Source organism: Myotis davidii, unplaced genomic scaffold (assembly GCF_000327345.1).
Source record: "Myotis davidii unplaced genomic scaffold, ASM32734v1 scaffold323, whole genome shotgun sequence".
In the NCBI taxonomy this organism is placed as follows: Eukaryota; Metazoa; Chordata; class Mammalia; order Chiroptera; family Vespertilionidae; genus Myotis; species Myotis davidii.
Genome location: NW_006295491.1, coordinates 4,804,663 through 4,828,557, shown reverse-complemented (window position 1 = coordinate 4,828,557; position 23,895 = coordinate 4,804,663). Strand labels below are relative to the sequence as shown.

The following is a 23,895-nucleotide window of genomic DNA, read 5'->3' as shown; positions in this document are numbered from 1 at the left end:
ACATATCATAGAATGAGACTGAATTTGCAGTGTACTGTTCTTGGAACACATTCTGTCTACTACTAAAGTTTCTCATCATTACAGCATCTGTAAATGTACTCCGCAAAACAGACTAGCAGATCTTCCATCCCTCTGCAAAAAAAAAAAAAAAGGCTGCATTAACCTTTCCCAACCATCAACTTTCCATCATCCTCAAATTGTCAATATTACTAGGTAGAGTTCACTTCAATGATAGTAAAGTTCTTATTAAGGACAATGCTTAGAGAATCCATCATTGTGGTTAATTTTTATGTTTATATAAAGGATAATAAATAACTACATGATTAGATTTTGAAACTACTGGTAGACTACAGTGTTCTTAGTCCACAGGGTTGGATGAGGGCGAACAGCCCCCACACCACATGCATACATGTGCACACACGCATCATCTCTACTCAAGTGGACATGAGACCCAAGTCAGACCAATCAGAATCTATGAAGAGGCTATGTTCCTTTCATGGGGATCAATAACTAATGAAAATGCAAGCCCAAAGTAATACTGGCTACTAGGAACCAAAGTTGAACAGAAAGAGAAAAGCTCCAATAGACAGAGACAAAGAAATTTATGACACTATCATTTGAAACCTAGGATCTAGCCAAGCCTGAGGTTTACCCCTTGAACTTCTCCCATTTTGTGAGCCAAGAGATTCTGTTTTGCTTAAGCTAGTAAGAGATGGTTTTCTGTGCTGTTTACAAAACAAGAGTTCTGACTAATCACACTCAATTCACTTATTACTTTCATTAATAAAATAACATGATGGCCATAATTAATTTCTAAGTATTCCCTCCCCATGTTCTCAAAACCTAATTTGGTACATCCAGAAAAACACTTACCACAATCTACTTTGCAATGAGATCTTGGCTGTATCTAGATTGGGTATCCTAAATGATGAGAAAATTTCTCATCCTTGCTCTGACCACATATTCAGGATAGTGCTTTGATAGAATCAAGAGCTTAATAAATGCTTGTTGAATAAAAATCAGTATTGAACATAGTGTGTATATGAGATTGTACTTACTAGGTAAGTGTCAAAGCTAAATATGACATGGTCTCTGCTTAGAAAGGCTCACACACTGGACTTTCAGCATAACGGGGTATATTTTATTTTGTGCCAAGTTGCATCAATGCAAGGCACTCCCACTTTTATTAGGATTAGATGCTATTTTTATTGTTTTATATATATAAAATATATATATGTATATATATATACATATATCATAAAATTTACTATTTTAACCATTTTTAAGTGTACAATTAAGTGGCATTAAGTACAGTCACACTGTTGTGCAACCATCACCACCATGCATCTCTAGAACTTCTCAGATTAAGTGTTTTAATGCGCAGTGTTTTTTTGTTATAGATTCCAGAGAGTTGAGTAAATAGAACTGGTATTTTATTTAGTTATTTATAGGTAGCAGTGTATTCCTCTTACAGCTCTCCATATTTTCTGTCTTATAATAGTGCATCTCTATCCTCCCTTGAACCAAGGACCAGGGAAGGACACCCCGTCTTTTAAAATCAAGCAATGGAAACACATCATAGTATGACAAGCAAACTTTTATCATTCTTCTTTGATTAGGGACATTGAATAACTCAGAGTAGCATGCTCACCGTGCTACAAGAGACCAACTGTGCACAGATTCTGGCATATTTGTGAAAACTTAGTCATTTTCCCCATTAAGTAAAACAGTGCTGTTTTTTTTTTAAACTTGTTATAATGTCTTCCATCCTTAAAAACCTCATAATACGTTATGTGATTATTTCTACTAGGGTAGCATTGGCAAGAATTAAAATTTTTAAAGCACATTTCATCATGTGTTATGAAATCACACAGGCTAGGCCATATTCAAGGTTAGATTTCTATTCTTTACTTCTTCCATTCTATGGTATTGGCAAAAAATCCATCCTTCAAAAATGGCACAGTTCGTGTAAGTCTACTCTATTATAAAGTAGCTTTGGCTTGTAAAATGAACATTAGCTCAAAAACAGGGGGATACCTGCTAACGGACATCAAAGAGCCACCGTGGAGCTAAATGTTTCAGAAGTCATACAAATATAAGAGCTATCAGCTTTAGATATTCACCATGAAAGGTTGCTGTGTTTATAATTCCTCTTTCCCCTATTCTAAGCATCTGTCAATTTCTTCATTTTTCTAAAAACACAGTACTCAAGTGGGGGGGGGGTGCTGTTTTCACCTGAATCTTAGCAACCAAAGCCAGAATACAGGGTCCATGGCCAAAATAATTACTGTATTTCTACCACATATAGAAAATTCAAAATGCTTCTAGAAGTCCCAAAAGAATACCTCAATGTACACTTAACCTCAACAGGGTCTGAAAATAAGGGATAAATTAAGGACACTTTGAATTGTGTGACCATAAATTCTTCTCTCATATCTTCACGTTTCTAAGAATGAAGGCCTCTCCGAACATAATCTCCACTTAAAAAAACACAGCGAGAATCCAAATGGAGTAAATTAAAGAGTGTCAGCTCCCATTACATCTCAAAACTCCCAATTTTACACTTGGAATCTCTTCTCAAAGTTATCAGAAAAAGTAAGTCTTAGGTGACTACAAACTGTACATGTGATGGAAGAAAATTAGCCCCATTCCACTTTTGGGAAAAGCACAGTGGACTGAAGCACCATTTACTGGAAGACAATAAATGGGCTTCCAAACGAACTGAGATTCTGCCCCCTTCTCTTTGGGGATGCATATCAGAATTCTGCATGCCACTCTCTCTACTTCATTTCCATAATCTTTCACCAGTTTGCTTTCCAGCTTTGTCAAACCAGGACTTGATTCTTCCTGTTTCCATTTCCCCAGGGGGTATTTTTTTCCAAAGTCTAATAAAAAGTTCTATTTTGGTATCAAAATTACCAGGCTTTAACTTAACCCAAATAACAAAATGATCTCACTTCTCTTAGAGTCATAATTATGCTTATATTTTCTCCTTATTACTATGAAACTGCATTTTTCTTCCCTCCAACTCCTTGGCAATCTACTTTTTGTGGGCGGTTAACACACATGGCTTAGTGGAATAGTGGAAAAGGAACAGGCTTTGGGTCAGATAATCTGGCATTCAATTATTTATTTCTTAAAAATGTCTATAATATCTACCCCTTGCCCATCACTCCAACCACTCTGGCCCTTACCCTCTCCATCCAAATTACCCATATGATAGCCCCTCAGCTGCTTTTTTTTTGTCACTATTTCCAATCTCCCTCACCAGGCTGACCTTTCTACCCTTTCATGTCATTCCTTGGTTTTAAAAATACATAGATAATAGGTGTGTGTGTGTGTGTGTGTGTGTGTGTGTGTGTGTGTGTCTGTGTGTGGGGGGGAAGCTGCACACAAGCATTTATTTGGAGAAGGACAGGGAGGTTGCCCAAGCTACAGCCTACTTCAGTTTAAGGCTGGAAGACCCTCTCCATTTCTGGAAAGCTTTTCAGCTCAACTGAGTATCTAGCAGGGAATTCAGCTCGGGGAGGGTGGGGGTTGGAGGCTGTTTGGGGTAGCTAAACACTTATTAGCATTCACAGATTTCTATAATGTAGTTTTCCCTGACTACCAACAAGCCCCTCCACCCTGACTTAGTTTGTCCTCTGTCCAGACACCTGGCCTGTGTTATTACTTATACTGCTGACTAAACACCACCAATCTTTAAATGTCAGTGGAAATCTCACCTCCTACATGAAACACTCCTTGACTATTTTAGCCCACATAGAGCTCTTCCTTTCCTAATCTTTGGAAACAGTTTTTATCTGCATCACATGACCAAACACATAAAATGCTGTACACACTCATGTGAGTCATCTCCTTCCTAGATGGAAATATAGTGGAGTCATTTGGTTTGTTTCACATTCATTTGTGTGTTTTTTTAACCCACATTAAGATGACAGGAGGTACTAAATAGTTTGAAAATTGCCTATTATTTTTCCCTCTGTCAATATTGAATATTAAGTAGTTATTTTTCTTTTAGTTCAAGGTCATCTATCAAAAAGCTTATATTAAAATAACTGATAACAGACTCAAAAAGAGGGGGGAAAAAGGACGGAAGTTAAAAGCATGAAAAGAAGGCATATGGATGGCAAGTAAGCCCATAAAAGGATACTTAGTATCAGTTAGGCATTAAAGAAATTTCTATTTAAACCAAAATGAGATAGCAATGCACAGCTACTATAATGTCTAAAATTAAAAAGATGGATTATCTCAAGTATTGGGAAGGACATAGAGCGAGAAAGCTCACAGACTGCTGGTGGAAATTAAAAATGGTACATTTTGGAAAACAGTTTGATAGTTACATTAAATTAAAAGAGCCAGAATCAAACGGCTACATAAAGTAGGATTCCATATGTAGGACAATCCAGAAAAACAGAACAATAGGGATGGTCCCTAGGGCTTGGGAGTGAGGTAAGGGGGCGTCTATGATGGGCAACACAAGGGAATTTTGGTGGGTGATAGAACTATTTTGTATCTAGAATGGGTGGTGATTACATGACTGTGCATTTGGCGAAGTTCATAGACCTATACACCTAAAAGTGAATTGTACGGTTTGTAAATTAAAGGAAATAAATGACCTCATAATAAAGACTATGTCACCATTTAGCTTTGCATACACCATTACAAGCTATTATGTTGAGATTAGAGAAAGCAAGAATAGCACCTGCTGATTATTTTATGAAAATCCTAAAATATGCTGAGAGAGGTCACAATTTTTTGCTAAACTCAGAATTTCCAATGTTACTAGTATTTAAAAATAAGTTTATTAATCTTACACAATCACCTACACTTACCTAGTCACCCCAGATACCGGGTGTACTGGTTAATAATGAGAATTTTTTTTCAATAGATGGAGTTACACATATATGTTCATATATATGCGATTTGATATGTATGCTATTTTGTTGCATTGACAGTAAGCTTCAAAACTTCATATGTCAAATTTTCTGAAGGTGTTAACATCATAGATATTTTTTACGCTTAAAAATGTCGAATTTCATGCCAAAGAAAGAGCATTTGTGGAAAGTTTTAATTCATTACTTTATTTTGAAGAAAAGTGTTGCTGAAAGTTATCGTATACTTCAGGAAGCTTATGGTGAACATGCTTCATCTCAAGATACTTGTGAACGCTGGTTTAAATACTTTAAAAGTGATGATTTCAATGTGAAAGACAAAGAATGTCCAGGTCAATGGGAAAAGTTTGAAGACCAACAATTATAAGCATTATTGGATGAAGATGCGTGTCAAATTCAAAAACAACCTGCAGAAAGATTAAACGTTGTCAGCAAACAATTCTCGATTGCTTACAAGCAATGGGAAAGATTTTAAAGGAAGGAAAATGGGTGCCGCATCAACTGAACGAAAGACAAATGGAAAACCGAAAACTCATCAGTAAAAGGTTGCTTCAACAGCACAAAAGAAAGTCTTTTTTGCATCGAATTGTGACTGGCGATGAAAAGTAGATATATTTTGAGAATCCCAAATGCACAAAATCATGGGTTGATCCAGGTCAACCACCAACATCGACTGCAAGGCCAAAAAACTTCGGAAAGAAGACAAAATATACCCCCCCCCGCCATATTCACCAGACCTTGCTCCTTCAGATTACCACTTGTTCCAATTGATGGCACACACACTTTCTGAGCAGCACTTCAAAATTTATGAAGAAGTGGAAAATTGGGTCTCGGAATGGTTTGCCTCAGAACAAGGAAAGTTCTATTGGGACGGTATCCACAAATCACCTGAAAGATGGGGGAAATGTGTAGCCAGCGATGGACACTACTTTGAATAAAGCACTTTTGATTTTTCTCTTGAAATTATCGTGTTTTCTTTTATTACAAAATCCACATTAGTAACCAGTATACCTGGTACATACCCACTCCCATGTCCCTCTGCTAACCAATTCATTCATTCATTCATTTATTCAGAATTTACTGAACATCAACAATGTACCTGGCCCTGCTTTCGGGATGGCAAATGTATACTGGCAAACAGGACAGATAAAGCCCCTACTCTCAAGAAGTTTACATTCTAATTAGGAGAGGTGAGTAAACCAACGTGATTTCTTATAGGCATGTGCTATGTGCTATGAAGACAACAAAAGTGTTAGATGGTTGAAGTGTAGTCACTTGAAATATCATGGTCAAGGAAAACCTCTTTGAGTGAGTGACATGCGAGTTAATCATAAGGGACAACAAGGGGCAAGAAACCAAAATCTGGAGGCAGACTTCTTGGCAGGGGGAACAGTATGTACTGAGGCCCCCAGAAGAAAGGGGGCATGGCTCATCTAAGCCAGTGGTTCTCAACCTTCCTAATGCCGCGACCCTTTAATACAGTTCCTCATGTTGTGGTGACCCCCGACCATAAAATTACTTTCATTGCTACTTCATAACTGTAATTCTGCTACTGTTATGAATCATAATGTAAATATCTGGTATGCAGGATGTATTTTCATCTCGATCCACAGGTTGAGAACCACTGAAGCCATAGAAAGGTCAGTGTGGGGAATGAGCTGGGAGGAAACAGATACTAAATAAGGTGGGCAGGGGCCTCGTAAGTGAGGACTTTACAGACCCTCAGGTACTCCACTCAATGCTGCTTGCAGTGAGAAGCAGCCATAGGTCTTTATATCAGTCACATAATCTGATGTATGTTGTTAAAGGGTCCATGTGGCTGTTTGTTTCGGTCGGCAAACTCATTAGTCAACAGAGCCAAATATCAACAGTACAACGATTGAAATTTCTTTTGAGAGCCAAATTTTTTAAACTTTGGTAGGTACATTGTTATTAACTTAATTAGGGTACTCCTAAGACTTAGGAAGAGCCACACTCAAGGGGCCAAAGAGCCACATGTGGCTCGCGAGCCACAGTGTGCCGACCCCGGCTTTAGGACATTCAGTTTTCTTCTCTAAGTCAAGTATTTGTTCCTTCATTTACATGAGCCAGAGGATGGCTCTGATGCCAGATGTGGAGAGAGTGAGTCAGAGCAGAGGCAGCGCCATTCATGTGTTCGTGTGGTCTAGGGGAAGGTATCAACCCAAGCAGGGAGAGGATGGCCCAGCAGGGACAGTCAGCGCCTGAGTAGGGTAAGGAGGGAATCCTTTGGGGAAGTGTGGCCCTGTGACCCAGCATGTGGAGTTAGACCCCAATCACAGACAGTAGAGCATCTGGTGGATGGAGGCAGGGGGCGGGGGGCGTGGATCCCTGGAGAAATGGCTGATTCTAGGGCTGGCATGGGAAATGTACAAGATGGACCTTATACAAGAAAATGTTCAGGGAAGGATGGGAACATGGCAAAAGGATACAGAAAGCAGCCTGAATGGGTTCCCACTGGCTAAGTCAGAACAATGTGAACATCAAAAATGAGGACAGTGACTAACTATAACCAAGCTATAAAAAGATAAGAAACAATGATGCCATGCAGACATAAGTTATTAAATCAACCAAGTCTGATGCAGAATGGGATGTTTATACAGTTTCAAAGTACCTTTTCCCAAAATATCTCCTTAATTGCGAAGGGAAAAGAGGAACTTCACTGTGGAGAAGCCTGGCAGACAGCATGTGAATCAGGTGATCCAAGTGGACAGGTAATGGTGCAAAGGGAAATCGCTTATTACCTAGCAGGAAGCACTGAGAACAATGCAGCATCACTTCTGTAACATTCCTGCCAAAACTGCATCACCTGAATTTAATCATGAGGAAACATGCGATAAACCCAAATGAAGGGACTTTCTAGTAAATAACTAGCCTTTAATCTTTGAAAGTATTGTCAACTCATGAAATTGTCCCAGACTAAAGGACACTAAAGAGACATGAAAAGCAAGCACAAGTTGCAATTCTGAACTAGACCCTTCAGCTAGCAAAGACTTTAATGGGACAACTGGCATAGTCAACCAGAATGATGACTATGAAGTAGATGCTAATGTTTTGACTTTGATGGTTTTATTGTGTTTATGTGTGAGAATGTCCTTGTTTCTTTTTAATAGACTTTCAACTTTTCTGTGTGTGATTATTAAAGTTTTTATACAAAATTCACTCCTACAAAGGCTTCTTCTGTACTGTCTCACATCTGTCTCCTTTTTCCATTACCCCCAACATCCTGCTCCAGAGAAGCAGGTTCCCATCTTCCTGGGCTGTTGCCATAACTTCTTAACAAGGCTCTTGCTGCTCACATCCACCCCACCCCCACTGCCAATTAAGGTTTTTCCAAAGAGCACTTCAGCTCATGCCACTTCCCGTTCCAACATTCCAATAGCTCCTCATTATCTACCAAATCAAGTACAAATTTCTTAGTGTGACTTTCACGTTCCACTAATTCCAACTAACCTTTTCCAGGCTTTCTTCCCACAACCTCCTCCATCACAGCCAATCACACAACTCAGCTGGACCATGCAATGTTTCCCGTCCATCTTCAGGGTTCTGCTCAAATAACTCCCTCCACCAGGAAGTGCCCACCCCCAGCTCTTGCAAATTGCTCAAGACTAAGCATAAACACCAAGTTTGACCACCACTGCTCCCCACGCCCCATTTTTCAGGACTTGCCTAGATAATCTTTGCCTGCCAGAATACCCAAAGTTGATTTTGCCTATTACACACGTCATTCTGTTTTAGGTGGCAATTTTTGTGTATTTGTTTCAACAACTCCTAATGTGTAGGGTGAGGCAAAGTAGGCTAACAGCTGTGAGTATGTGAAACCAAGAGTTTATTCTTGTATTATTATTTGTTAATTATTATTTTCCATAGGAACAACTGTAAACCCACTTTTGCTCCACCCTGTATAAGGTGAGGTTTCATACCAATGAAGTATTCATCATTAATAAACTTAAGCCATGGTTATGAATTCACACCCCCAGTTATTATCTCACACTCTCTCGCTAGGTATTAACTTTTTAAATATTCAAATTACCTTTTGTCACCTTTCTTTCCTGAGACTAGAGTTTTCTATTTCTTGCATATAGTACAAGCAATTTCTACCTCTTTTCTACATAAAATTTTGGTCTTGGCCATACCACAATTACCATAAATCCAGAGGGTTACAGATCAATTAAGTCTTGGCCATATCAATATTTATTATAAATCCAGAGGTTTACTTATATGCAATTACATTTTAGCTTTATCATTACCTTACAAAATAAAACTCTTAAAACTGAAAACAAAGCCTGCGCTTGACAAGTTTAAAACTAGAAATTCTAAAGTTTAAGGTGAAGACATTACCCACTTAACATGCTTATATCTCCTGGACTTGCATTAATAAATATTGGAAAGTGGTCCACAAAAATATACAATTTAATGGCTACATTTAAACATAAGCAAAGAGCCAATATTTTCATCTTGATTTGAATTTAGTAAATAAAATGATACATTATTTAGCCACAGAGCTGAAATTTTATCAGTAAATAAGTGATATGAACCTAAAGCAATAGTTGAAAGCCTGAGGGAGGGGAGTATTATTTCAGAGAAAAAAATTAATGACATCAAAGCATTAGGGGAAGTGAAGTGTTACTCCTAAATTTCAGTGATTAATATGACATCTGCTATTACTTTAAACATAACAAGAATAGAAAAGGTCAGACACACCCAGAACTTCAATATTGCAAAAGGCATCAAATCAATAAAAAGTAAATCTCCAGGTTCTCTTTTCAGTGTGTCACCAGGATGAAAACTGCATGCAGTTGAATACTTTTGAGTTGATTTAACTGAAACCATGACTTGTATTGACTTTCTAAGGTTCGAAGTAAACAGTTCAAAATGTCTAGATCATAAACGGTGGGCATACTAACATATAAACCGAGGGTACTTGTGATGTTAAAAGCAAAATGCATAAAAGCACATTATACATAGTGATTTGTAGATTAAAATACACTAAAGTTTGCTGTTGTTTTTTAAATAAAAGTATCACCACTTTTAACCAGAAATACCACAGGTGAATGAAAGTGAATGAATCATCAGGAGAAGCAAGTCTCATTTGAAGATCATTTCTTTTTTTAAAAACAAATGTTTTATTGACTTTTTACAGAGAGGAAGGGAGAGGGATAGAGAGTTAGAAACATCGATGAGAGAGAGAAACAGCAATCGGCCACCTCCTGCACACTCCCTACTGGGTATGTGTCCGCAACCAAGGTACATGCCCTTGGCCGGAATTGAACCTGGGACCCTTGAGTCCGCAGGCCGATGCTCTATCCACTGAGCCAAACCAGTTAGGGAGATCATTTCTAATAATATTTAAAATACTAACTTGCAGGAATTCTAGATACACTAGCAACTTCAAAATCAAAAGATTATGAGACAAAGAAAAGGAAAATTCCATCTTTTCATTTCCAAATGACATAAGTAATCTTTAATAGATTTATTTGTTATAGTAAGCACCAATAATCAATCAATCTCTCCCTCCACCCAAACCCATCAACCTTTCATCCTTTTCATTACAAAGAGATATTTACAGCTCAAGGGTTTACTCAGAAAGTTTACTAAGAGACAAGGCAATCTCTGTAACAAGCTTCTGGAATTCTGCAGGTTTGGGTTTATTATAGAAAGGGAATTTCAAAAAACTCTAGGGACATTTGAAAAATGAAAAATAATTGTAGGTTATTTACTAAATTGTTTCATTCTATCATGAAAAAAAATGCAGCATATATTAAGATAAATACCTGACTGCTTGTCTTGAAACCTACTGAAATATGCCCTTTGAAATAGTGAACTTTATATTCAAAAGTCTAAGTCTATGTTAGCACTGTTTTATGATGCTATCAAAGTGACTACCCCATCACCATAAACACCCAATGTTATGTCAACAGAAAAACCTGTTTCCAAAAGGAATGATGTAACTTAAAAGGATAAGAAATTCATAGTAAGTGTCAAATTTTGCAAAAAGAAAGATCTGATTTTAAAAATCCTGCTTTTCAAAGTAAAATGATAGGTCACGCCTACTGGCTTTTAGTTTTAAATGGTAAGTGATTTTTCTATCTGGACCACCCTGGAAACTGCAGAGCTAGACTTGTGATTAAAACATACTTGAAACTACATTACTAGTAGCAAATGTGTTAAGGGGTGCAGACCCTTAGAGAGCATATATTTCAAGTCATTCTCTTTAAAGAAACTGAGGCTGGGAGATCTCTGACTCACTCAAGGTTAGTTTTGTTGTGTCCAAGCTGGAAGGGGAATGCCAATCTACATGACACAACGAGGTCCAGTGTCCACCCTGAACTTTACATTCAGCTTTTGCCATAATTTACTTTACAATGTGGCACGCGGACGGACATCCATTCACTGGAAATTATTAACAGACAGATGACTTTTGTCACCACTCCCACAGAATGCCCAGAGCCTGCAAAGTGCAACACACACTTCTCAGCCATTACTCATTTTTGCCAGCTTGAAAATTTAATCTGGATTAGAATCATTTTTCTTATTTGAATAGGGCACTCCTTCCGTGGCATAACAGCCAAGAAGGCTAACACAAATAAAGTAATATCTTTCTGTTTTGTTAACTACCACTGGGTGTATCCAATAGCAGAGACCAGTGATTTTCAACTTTTGGAACTCAAGACACATTTCCCTTCCTAAAATGTACTGAGGATACCAAAGAACTTTGGTTCCTATGAGTTATATCTACTGATATTTACCATGATTAGAAATTATAGCTAATATTTATTTTAAATAATTTTTTTAAATACATTTTATTGATTTTTTCAGAGAGGAAGGGAAAGGGATAGAGAGTTAGAAACATCGATGAGAGAGAAACATCGATCAGCTGCCTCTTGCACACCCACAACTGGGGATGTGACCGCAACCAAGGTACATGCCCTTGACCGGAATCGAACCTGGGACCTTTCAGTCTGCAGGCCAATGCTCTATCCACTGAGCCAAACTGGTTAGGGCTATTTTAAATAATTTGAAAATAAGTCATTACATGTTAACAAATACATTGTATGTGGTGACATGATATGTTTTGGCTCAAATATATAAAGAAACTCTGGCCCAATACAGATATGTTGTTGGAAAAAGAAGGAGCATTTCAATGGTCGTTCAGATAAGCGCAGATATGATTCTTTTACACTACATTGAAAATTGACAGTAAGTAGTTTCTTAAAAGTGAGGTGCAATGTGGAATCTGAAAGCATGGATATCTCTGAACTTTTCTTACACTATTCCATTAAAATTCATTGGTCTATCTTCCATTTTCAATGGGTCTTTAAATGATGCATAACTTTTGACCTCATGTAACTCCTGAGGTCTCAGGAACCTCAAACTGTATTTTGAGGTCTACTAGAAAACAGTTTAATAGAGTTCAACCAAAAGATAAAGAATGCTATAAAACCTACAGTAGTTACACACTGCCTTGATCCTTTACAACCTTTAGTTCATTAATTTATTCAACATTCTCTGGAATGGGGTATCATCATTATATATTAAGAAGTAAGCAAAAATGTTGGATTTCGGTCCAAAAGACACAAAATAATGAAGCTTGGATGAGGTTAAGTTAAATATTACAACATAGACTAAATTCTAGAAAAATACCTAAATTTCCTCTGATCTTTGAGCTTTATGCTGAGAATGATCAAAACAAATAGATTCGGATAATATTCATGAGGAAAAAACTATAAAGAATTAGTCATCTATAATAGACTTCAAATAACAGAGCTTTGATATTAACATTTTTGGAAAACATTAACTAGCACACAATACCAGCATATATGTAAATGAATACCCCCTGACTACAGTAACACATATAGAGAGAATTTTAGCATACTCAAAGAATACTCAAAGAGACACCAGATAACACCTCCAGTATCCACAAATGCAGGGTAAGTTCAAGGTCACTGATTCACAGTAACTTGTTTGTGCCCGCATGTGGTATTTTGTGGAAGAGCCACACTCAAGGGGCCAAAGAGCCGCATGTGGCTCGCGAGCCGCAGTGTGCCGACCACTGGGCTAGGCCATCAGGAGGTGCTTCATCAGTCAACTAAAAAAGCATAAATAGAAATGCAGTAGCAAAATTTTGGTGCCCAATCATAAGTTTTTTAATCAGAGTAGAACTTACTCATAAGAATTATCAATAAATACTTTTTAACTATGTACATAATACTTTTTAAAAATTTTTGTCAAATTTCATATCATGAAGAAAAAGAAAACTAAAAAAAATGGAAACTAAAGGTTGTGAAAACACTTAAGATTTAACTAAATTAACAGTCATAGCTAAAATGTATACTGGTACAAGGTATGGTACATACCAGGTGATATTCAAAGGGCTTCTCATAAAGTAAATCTATTTAATTCCCTTTTTTCAGATAAGAAGACTGCAGCCCAGAGAGGTAAAGGGAGGTGCACAGGAACGTGAAGCAGTTAAGTGGCCCAGCTGGGATTTCAACCAGGGCAGCTCCGCTCTTAACCACGAGGCTACATTCCCTCAGACCAACTCACTGAAAATAACATTGCTTACCTAAAATCTACATTATGTACCAAATTTCCTTAAGTAAATCAGAGCACTAGCAGAACACGGGCTGAGTTTGGTTCTGATGAACGCTAGGCGAGCTCCCGACTCCTGTTAAAATTTGAATGTAAGAAAGAGAGGCAGCGCTAAAATGTAAGAATGTATCTTTTATGGAATGTTTGCTTCCATAAAAGCAAGAGGAGTCAGGTTTTAGACAATGATGATGAGAAAAAGAATGCACAAATTAAAGTTTTTGCTCTTGGTTTGCAAAAACACAAAAACAAAATAGAAGGACAGAGACACAGGAACACACACATAACCTATAGCCTGGTCATATTACCCACAAAATTAATTATTTAGGAAAATATCCATATATTCCTAGATGCCAAAGGAAAGATCTATATCTAATAACTTCGTTCTTTATATGTCCAATAAAGGAATCATTTATTACAACCATGTAATAAAAATAGTACTGAAGCAAAGTCCAATGCAAGCATTCATTATATAACTTAGAACCACCCTTTAGTCATATCTACAACCTCTTCCTTGTTTTTCTAAATATATACAGTATGCTATCTGCAATGAGGAAAGCCAAGAGATATTTTACCGTAAGTTATGTATGTCTTCTTGCAGATCTTAAGTTATACATATACTAATTCAAAACTGCAGGGACATATTTCTCTTCCAATATGAGTAAGAAAGCAAGACTGTCCACTTAGTAATTTTAGCTGTGCTGAGTCTTTAAACCCCTCAAATGTTAAGGAAATGGTTTATTTATATTAAAAAACCACAACTTACATACAATTAACCTAACCAGAAAAGGACAGGGCGGGTGGGGAGCTTGAGGGTAACAGATTTGAGGTTCAATTTCATTTTTCACAGCTAATGAAGTGATTAATAAAGAAAGCTAAAAAAAAGGAAGAAGAAGGAAAAGAGAAAAAGAAGACTAAAACCACAAAGAAACTAATTTAAAGCAACTTTAGTGAACCAGTATACAGCTAAAGAAAAAAAAATAATCTGGCGCTAGTTTGCTAAAGTAAACCTAGTAACAGGCAGCAGAAAACAAACTTTTTCCAAAGACCTACAGCAGGCAGCGTGGCAGCAGTGTGTCGGGGGAAACACCTATATGCGATCCTTCAAAACCAACACAAATGTTTTCTCAGAGATTTTAGGAACTTTTTATTTCTCCATTTTTAAAGAAGTAATAACATTCTCCCAACAAGCACGGGAGAGGGTGGGGGGAGACACACCCTAAATGACCATCCCGAATATATAAATAAGATAGTAAACTGAAATGTGCTTCATTTGTCAACTGTAAATGAAAGGCTAGCCTTTCACCTGGTATAAAGCCATGATTTTCGAAAGGGAAGAAAAAGCCAACTTACCTTGATACATTTTCTGGAATGTACTCTAGGACCGGATAGCCATCGCTTCTCCGAGATGCCAGGTCACTGTGGGATTTCCACGACTCCACCAAGGTATTGACAGGAGGAAAGGAACTCAGGTGCTGGAAAGATTGGTCTCTAGCCGCTCGTGACAAAGATATTGTACCTTGAGCACCAATCCTGTAGTGAAAGGACTGTCCACCTGAGTTCACACCAACAATGGCAGAGGACGGGATGCTGGCCTCTGGGTAGTAGCTCCCGTCATCTGGTTCCTGTTTAATCCCCACGGGGAAGCCGCTGCCTTCGCAGCTACCGTCGAAGCCGGGCACAGGCGGGCCTAGAATTCCTGATAGAGAATAATAGTCTTTATCATCCATAAAGGAAAAATAGGAGCTATCCATGAATGGAAATGGGTTCACGGTCGGATTCCCCTTGAAGGAGGTGCCTGAACACGAATGCTTGGTTGATTCTTGTTTGATTGGTACTGAGAATGGGGAAGCGGGATTCATCTTGCTATTTCCTCTTAGACACGAGCTGCTAAAACCTCCATCTGGCTCTGGTTTGATGTACGGGACGATGTTAAGCTGGCCCGTCACACCGTTGGAGGTGGCATTCTCTGCTTCCTCGATCTCGGGAAAGGAGACCTCATGAGCACCTTTCTCGTGTGTGTCTGGGCTGGAAACCACGTCCCGGGCCGCACTGGATCCCAGAGGGGTGCCTGCAGCAGTGTAGCTGAAGGCATTGCTAACAGGGCTGCAGATGGACCCCACGGTGCTAGCAGTTGGACTGGAAAGCGTGGATCTGTTATTCGTGTTGGAAGGGCTGGAAACGGAGCACCTTGAGTTATTGATATTGGCCGGGCTGGACACTGCAGATCGCAAAGTGACATTTGGACTGGAGACTGGAGATTTTACACTGCAGTGACTTGGAGGGCTGGAAACTGGGGATTTCATGCTACTTAATGGACTTGAGAGAGGAGAGCCCACATTGCTAGCATGCGCTGGGCTGTGCGACCTGGAACCTCGAGTCTCGATATTCGGGGAGCAGGTCAAGGGGGTGCCCTGGGTGATAGGGCTGTGCACGGTGAAACTGCCAAAGCTGGCCGAGGTGGAGGACACAGAGCTGAGTCCAGCGGGGCTGCACGCTGAAGATGTCATGTTCAGAGGGCTGCAAACAGACGGGCTCTTCTCATGACACAGGAGGGGGCTTTTAACGATGGCACGCACGACCCCACCATTCACAGAGCTCCCCGAGTCAGCCATGAAAGATCTCAAGGGCCTGCTCATCCCTGCCGTGGAAGGACAATGGCCGTTCTCTTTATAAAATTTCACCAACTGTTCAACATTCTGATAAATCTTTGCTTGACTCAGGCTTCCTTGCTGGTTCTGCGGATCATAGGTGTACTCAGCATCTCTAATAGAATCCATGTATAAACCCATGGACTCAGCTACAGTTACTGAAAGTTCCTTAGATTCCAGCTCCGTTTTAATATCAGATGTTAAAATCCCAGGCTGATTATTGTCTTGCTGAAGGCAAGGGAGTAGTTCATGTTTTTCTTTGCTGCTTCCTTGAGTACTGTTGTTTGGAATAGCACCGGAAACACAGCTTACATTGACAATCTCCATGTAGTTGTTCTCATCGGTCCTCTCTGTAGGTCCCAGGGATGAATGATCCACAGCCTGAGAAACTTGACCCCACCGTCTTTCCATATCTAGACCTTCAGGGAGACTGTGGTAGCCTTTGGTCTCCATAGCTAACAAATAAATTTACATTAAAAAATCGAATTAGAGTCATTTATAACATTACTCTAACATTATTCTTAAACTCCATTTACTAAGCCAGCAATTTTCAACTGGTGTGCCGCAAGAATTTTTAAAACGTGCAATACCTGACTATTTTGTCAGGGGCCCTGATCTTTTTTGCTATTCGATTGTCAAGTAAAAACATGACAACAGCCAACACAACAACAGCCGTCCAGTGTGAATGAATCAAAATTATACCTATTTTTATCAGATATAGACAAAAATATAACATATTTTTGGGTATGCCACAGAATTTTAGTAATTAGTATGTGTGCCAGGAGATGAAAATGGTTGAAAATTGCTGTACTAAGCTATAAGTGTATATTCTATTTATTATAAGCAACACTTGTACTAAAATTGTTACCTGTCTAGGTGCTGATACAACAGAATACTGACTGTAACTTGTCCAGAAGCCAAGTTACAGTCAGTAACTTGACTATAAGAAGCACATATAAAACTATTTTTCATCCAAGTAAAAGTAACATATTTCTATAATACAGCCTTTAGAGTTCACAAAGACTATTTACAAATGCTAACTTATTTAATATTCAAAGTAATCCTGGGGACCATGAAGTAAACAAAGAGGAAACTGAGGACTTAGTGAGGTAGGTGGCTTGCCCAAGGTCCAAGGCATAATAAGTGACAAAGGCAGATTTAAAACTAAATATTCTAACTCCAACGCCTTTTGAATCTTTGGGGTATATGGAAGATACTTCCCATATCTAAAACATGGCTTTATTAAAATTAATAAGAAAATGCAATTAATGCTACCATTTCCCAATATAAAGTTATGGAGTAAATTATCACAGGGAAAACAGTAAGATTTTTAAAAAATTGATTGTGATCAAGATAATTTAATGTCAAGTCTAAAAAGTAAAGATTCATCTATCCTGATTAATTAAGATGGTCCAAAGCTCAGAGGGGCTATGTCGGGAATGACAGGACTCTTCTCTGTATCTCAGTCCAGGTGAGGAGTCTGATGTGCACCCTGACCTGGTGGTGTTCCTCCTGCTAAAAAGACTCCCAACAGACAGACAGTTTCAGTCTCCACTGTAAATGGAGGAAGTTCAAGATGGGTCCTGACAACTTACGTGTTCATTCATTCCACAAATACTTACCAAGTGTGTGCTACATCCTGGGCCTACAACCAATCACTGAATCTATGGTGCTAAAGAAAACAGGCACAGTCCCCATCCTCAGGGAGCCTGCAGGATTGTTGTAGCTATACAATTATATCCATTGGCTCTCTCTCTCTATTTCATTGACATAATAACTGTAATAGGCTATATTTATATAATTCTTATGCATCACATAATTCAATGCAATATTATAAGCCTTTCTCAAACATTAACTTATTTACCCTAATAAGTATAAACAATCCTTTAAAATTGGTAAAAGTATTATCCAAATGATACAAGTGGGGAAACTGAGGCACTGGGCACACAGCTAAGTGGCAGAACTGGAATTTAATCCCATGTCCCTCTCTCCATGGTTATCTCAACTTGGTACCACTGACGTTTTGGGCCTGATAATTCTTTGTTGTGGAGGTCTGTCCCATGCACTGTGAGATGTTTAACACATCCCTGACCCTTTCCCACTAGATGCCAGTAGCAGTCCCTATTGTCCCCAGTTGTGACAACCAAAATGTCTCCAGACATTGCCAAATGTTCCTGGAATGGGGGGAGGGGGGAATCCTCCCACACTCACCATTGAGAACTACCACGTACAGAAAACTAACTTATTCTGAGTAAAAATTTCATTTGTACATTGTTATAAACCTCCTAAAATTATTATGCATTTTTCAAATCCTTTCAGTTGTGTAAACAAACTATGACCCAAGTGAAGGTCCTGATCTTAAATGTGCCGTTTCTACAGATCTGTGCACAAGCATTACTTTCGGCCTCTCATCCTTTCCCCTGCTTTGCCACTCACACCTTCATTCTTCCTACCTTCCTCTCATTACAAAGAGACTAGGGAGCCCTTTTGTTACAGAACTTGTATTAATTGACACGCAAAAATAATGATGACTCTACCAAATAAATTGGCAATAGCTATGAGAAGGCTCTATAATGAAATTTAATGCCCAAATCATCTGCTATTGTAACCACTTTAACTTTTCTGTATTCTACAGTAGAATGTAAGGTCCCAGAAGGCAGAAGATTTATAAATTTCACCAGTGCATCCCAAGCTAATAGTATAGTGAAAACAACAACAACAAAAACACACACAAAAAACTGAACCATTATAATCAATACTAATTTAAGACCATACATAAAAACCTACCAATTATGTAGCCTCCTTTTACTTAAAGAGCATTAGTCTATAAATTCCTAATAAAAAATTAATCCACAAAACACTGGAAAATAAATCAAATTACAGAGGCTGAGGGGTTATCTGGTAACTCCGGCCAAAAAATTCAGTAAGGATAAAAGCCAAGTAAAAGTTGAAAAAAACAACAACAACAACAAAACACACACAATAACTACCACCCAGTGAAATGGGATAGAAATGGCTACCACTGGCATTTTCTCCTTTACTAAAAAACCATTTAGTCATAGCCACAGGTTGAAAAGGACCAGTAAACATTATGTGCTTTTTCAACTTCTACCTAAGAATATTCTGTCCTCCCCATACCAAACTTGAAGGGATATATATCTAAGGTATAGATGTTTTGGCTCCAAATTCATTAAACACCACAAGTAACATGGCTGTCTATTTGTGTTCAAACTGAACACCTTCTGTGTATCACCACTCGCCCCTCAACCCAGTCCCTCAACCCATGATCCCTGTTTGGTAAACTGCTCCACCCTCTCCCCACATGCCTGGAATTCACCCTTGCCTAAGCACCTTTACTAAAGGCCTCCACAGACCCACCCCTCCCCACTTCCACACTGACAGCCTCTCCCCACGTCCTGGGAAACAGGCCTACCTTCCCTGAGTCTGAAGGGAAATCTCCATGCAGATCCCTCTCCAAAATTCCATAGTTCAAATTCTCCTTCAGAAAGGATGATCACTTACTGCATTTTTAAAGGCTCGCAGTGGAAATCTGCAGCCAAAACTCCTGAGCAGCTTCACAGTGCAGAAACCTATTTCCCTTTTAATCCAGCATTCCCTACGTAATTAAACCTTTTTGCACAGAACACCTACTGATATTCCAAGGGACGTTTTTCATCACTCTGCCCTAAAGTAGGAATCATAGCTCAGATTTATGAATCCCTATGAAGATTTGAAGAGAATCTATATGGGAGATGGCGGGCAAGGACAATCATAAACTACAAGCAAGCACCTTATCAGCTAACATCATACAGCTGAGCACAACTTTTCAAGTCCTGTTTAGCCATCCTTAAACTCCCTTAACAATAAGATAATATAGCCTGCATTTCACTACCTTACTGACAGGGCTATCATTATAAAATTTGCAACACGCTTTGCTGAAATCCAAATTAGCTTTGTAGGTATTCTCATCTATCAACCTAATGCACCTCTCAACAAAGAAAACAGAGTAAAGGTTGGCAACAGTCAAACAGAAAAATAGAGGACATCAAGCATCTGCATGGCTTCCACTGGAAACACTTTTAAAGATCAGATGTTTTCAAAAAATAGATTTATTGAAGTACTTTACTCTGAGTTCTCCCTATTATTTTAATTCATCTTCTCTGTAAAGAAATGTATCCGGTTAGAAATTTATTTCCTATGTTGTCCAGGAAACCCAACTTTTTGTCCTTTCGGAATTGGCATAATGACCATGGTGGTTTCAAAAGAATTTCGGTCAACTGAAACTTAGTAGTGAATACTAAAAGTACTAGTTGGTGAATATGATTCTCATAGAACTAACTTACTATCCACAGGGCAAAGGGACAGTTTTTTACTAGCCTATAGGATATTGGTATAGTAACCTAGCTTATATAAAATGAAATTTGTCTCCCTTACAATGAAGATTACAACAGAGACCTTCTCTGGACAAAGTAAAAAAAAACGACTAGAACCCTTTAATTTTGATGTGAATGGCCTTGTCACAAAACATAATGGAAATTTCACATAAGTATGGGCAAGCTCTGCTAGAAGTTCTACCTTAAGCCATATGTATGCTCTTAAATACTATGTTTGCAAAGGGAAAATCTGACTTTAAAATTTTGTTTTATACCCTGTATTAAATTGTCCTTTTCCATAAGGAAGTAGTTTCTTTTTCAGAAATATTAACAAAAACTCCTGCAAATTTGTATTTTATCTGAAAACATTTTCACTTTTAATATCCCCCATAGTTTCATTTTAAATGCATCATTTTTTGTAGTTATTTCACTATAACATGGCATCTAAGAGACCAGAATCTTTAAGAATTACACAATTTTCACGGGTTGCATAGTTGTAAGTTTGTTGTATGTAACTATTTTTCTGTCATTCCCACTACAGAACCATGATTATGTTCCCCTCCTTTACAGATGAGGTAAATGATAGAAACCTGCCCAAGGTCACCTAAGAGAGCAGGAGAACCAGTTAGAACTGCGCACACCTGATTTCTATTCACTCACCTAATTCACTGAGCCACCTGATCTTTCCAAAATCCCCAAACAAAACTATTTCTTCTCCCTTAAAGGAAAAAGCTCGCCTTTAGATTATTTTTAAAAACTTCTCTCCTCGACCATTTCCATGATAGCATGCCATGAAGTCACACATAAAATTAAAACTTCACAGCAGAACTTCACAGATGGAGAACGCTGTTATCATTACTATGTAAATATCATCAATAACAGCACCTAGAGAAATGGAAATAGTGCATTTGGAATTCAGCACTTTCCAAAATTTGCCTCCTATCAAGTAAAAGTTTTCCTAACTTCTATGAAATGATAGTTAAAACCGAGGGTGCCATAAACCATTATGATTTAAACCTGATTTTTAAAAATTCAGTAGGAGAAGTCATGCATCTAAGTCCAGTAGAAGGGTCCGGGTGCCACCAAAAGAAGCTCCATCCCTTTTCCCCTGCCTTCAGAACTCCAACTGATGCCACAGAAAGAAGAGCCTCTCTCAAGAGTTTCATGAATACCCAGGAATGGGGAATTCACGAATTTCCAGAGCCTCCTTCATGCAGGATCTATCAGGATCGCTATCTCCTTCAACTGCCCTTAATAAGCTACACCTCCAGCTATGATTTGGGTGTTTCTGCAATTGATAGAGGAAAGAAATATCATTCAAAGGTCCTTTAAAAACTGTATAAGGCGAAGGACCCGAAATTCATCCTGGGGAAAAGGAGAAGGGTGATGATAGACCTCCCACTGCCAAAAGCGGCTGAAAGCCGCTCGTTAGAGGGCATTTATCCAAAGTGGCCAAACTTTCCCAAAATAGTCCTCTGGCGGCCAAAGGGGGGAAAAAGTGGAAAACCAAAACAAAACAACAAGCACACAGCCCCATACCGACTGTGCCTCCGAATTACGCAGCCACTTCTCCCAGCGAAGTGCACGCTCCCGCGCCACGGCCGCACGCCCAGGCCGGCAAGCGGCGCCCCGCCGCGCACCCCCACACACCTGCCTCGGCCGGGGTCCGTCTCGGCGTCTACCTGTTGCAGCGCTCGCCAACGCCACGACACTCCAGCTGCGGAGTCCCCCCAAATCCAACCACATCCAGGCCAGCGACTGCCGCTCCCCTGTAGCGGGAGCGCCCGAGGAGGCAGCAACGCTCTTGCACCCAGGTGACTGCACGGGCTTCCTCCAGCAGCCTGAAGTTGGCTAGCGTCTCCCCCGTCCAATGACACCTCGGGCGCGGAGGGGCGGAGAGGACCCGGCGGGGCCAGGGGTAGGAGCTGGGCCAGGGCAGGCGAAATAGGGAGGGAGAGAGGAGAGAGGACGGGTGGAAGCCCGGAGGGGGAGTGGGCCCTTTTTAAAGCGGGTCACATGTCCAGATAAAGTTCAGGCTGCTATCCCGCCCCCTGAGCCCTTGCTATTGGCCCAGGGGGAAGCCAGGCTCCACGCTGCTTGGGCGAGGATGGCTTCTCATTGGGCAATTGTGGCTGTCAGTCACCAGGAGGACGACATGACTGATACAAAGTTGCTGCGACACAGCCTGGACTCGGCGGCTCCCTTAAAGCCGCACGGGCGACCTGGGTGCCGAGCAGCGGCTACGACACCAGGCAGCCGGCCCCCTGCGCACGCTGACCCCCGCCCCTCGCTCAGCAGCCCTCAGCTTACTCGCGCCACCTGGCTCTCCTGCCCACCCTACGATAGCTGAAAAGACATGCAAAGTGTGGTGACGCGTCAAAGTCGGCTTTTCCGAGAGCCAGTCAAGGTGTAATCCCCTCACGCTCTCCACCTGCAGCGCCAGGTGAAGGGCAGCCCTGGCCCAGACTCCACCCGCAGCGTCCGCTCGCAGGGGAGGACTCCCGCGGGGGCCGCACCGACCCCCAAGGTCCTCTCCACGCCCCTTTCCTGGGTTTCCGAGTTACCTCTCAGCAGAGCAGCCGCAGTGTCCGCTGCCAGCTTGCAAGAGGATCACGTTCCCACTTGATTTGAATTTCCTTGTTTTAACCGTGCAGGAAAAGTGGGTGATTTCAGCGTCGCCGAGCCTTTTAAACACAGCCTCTCACCCACTTCCTCACCCCCACCAACCAAAAAAAAAAAAAAGTACCAGGGTCAGGAGCTGCTGCTCTCTCTCCTTATAATTCTGTTACTGTCCTTACTACTTTAGCGCTGGATTTTTCCACTAGTTCAATGAGAAAGAAAAGCCTTCGGTCGAGGATATTCACTTCTTTATAATGGGTGGCAGTGGTTGCATATAACTGGGGGGAACATACAGGAGAGGGGGAAGGAACCGAACTGTTTCCTAAGGATACGGCATCTGCAAGAAGAAATGCCCGATTCCCTCCAACCGCCCCTACCTCGACTCTCCTCTCGCCCACCCAACCTCTGGACTTCTTAACTCCGATATCTAAGGACGTTGAGGGTCCGCGTGTGCGGCTCGGTTTTAGGCTCCCAGCTGGCTCCAAATCAGCACCAGTGACGTACACGCCTAAATCTGGTACCCTGGCCCTCGGCGACCTGCCTGCAGCCGGGCGCCAGCAGCTGCTCAGCCTCCCGCCTCACCCTCGCCCCGCGCCCGCGTTAAGTCGTGGGGAAGGCGTTCACCCTGTGCCCAAAGGCCCCTCTTCGCCTTGCAGTTAATTAAGCTTCGGGATTTCGGACCCTGAAAGCGAGAAGACTCAAACTTCCAGCCATTGCAGGCAGGGAACTCCCTGCTAGCGGAGGCGACGG

General features: G+C 40.2%; 1 protein-coding gene and 1 long non-coding RNA gene across 2 annotated transcripts in view; one reads left to right on the top strand and one right to left on the bottom strand.

Moving 5' to 3' along the window:
* NR3C2 (nuclear receptor subfamily 3 group C member 2) overlaps nt 1-22,461 on the bottom strand; it is a 312,431-nt gene extending 289,970 nt beyond the window's left edge. The window contains exons 1-2 of the mRNA XM_006770137.2: nt 22,177-22,461; nt 14,856-16,608 (exon numbers count right to left, since the gene is read on the bottom strand). Coding sequence (XP_006770200.1) covers nt 14,856-16,606 — 1,751 coding nt within the window. The 5' untranslated portion in view covers nt 16,607-16,608; nt 22,177-22,461. The remainder of the gene's footprint in view (nt 1-14,855; nt 16,609-22,176) is intronic.
* Nucleotides 22,266-23,840, top strand: LOC107184150. The gene is made up of 2 exons (XR_001514969.1): nt 22,266-22,340; nt 22,666-23,840. It is a non-coding gene; the product is annotated as an uncharacterized LOC107184150 (long non-coding RNA).
* Nucleotides 23,841-23,895: the final 55 nt, after the last annotated feature.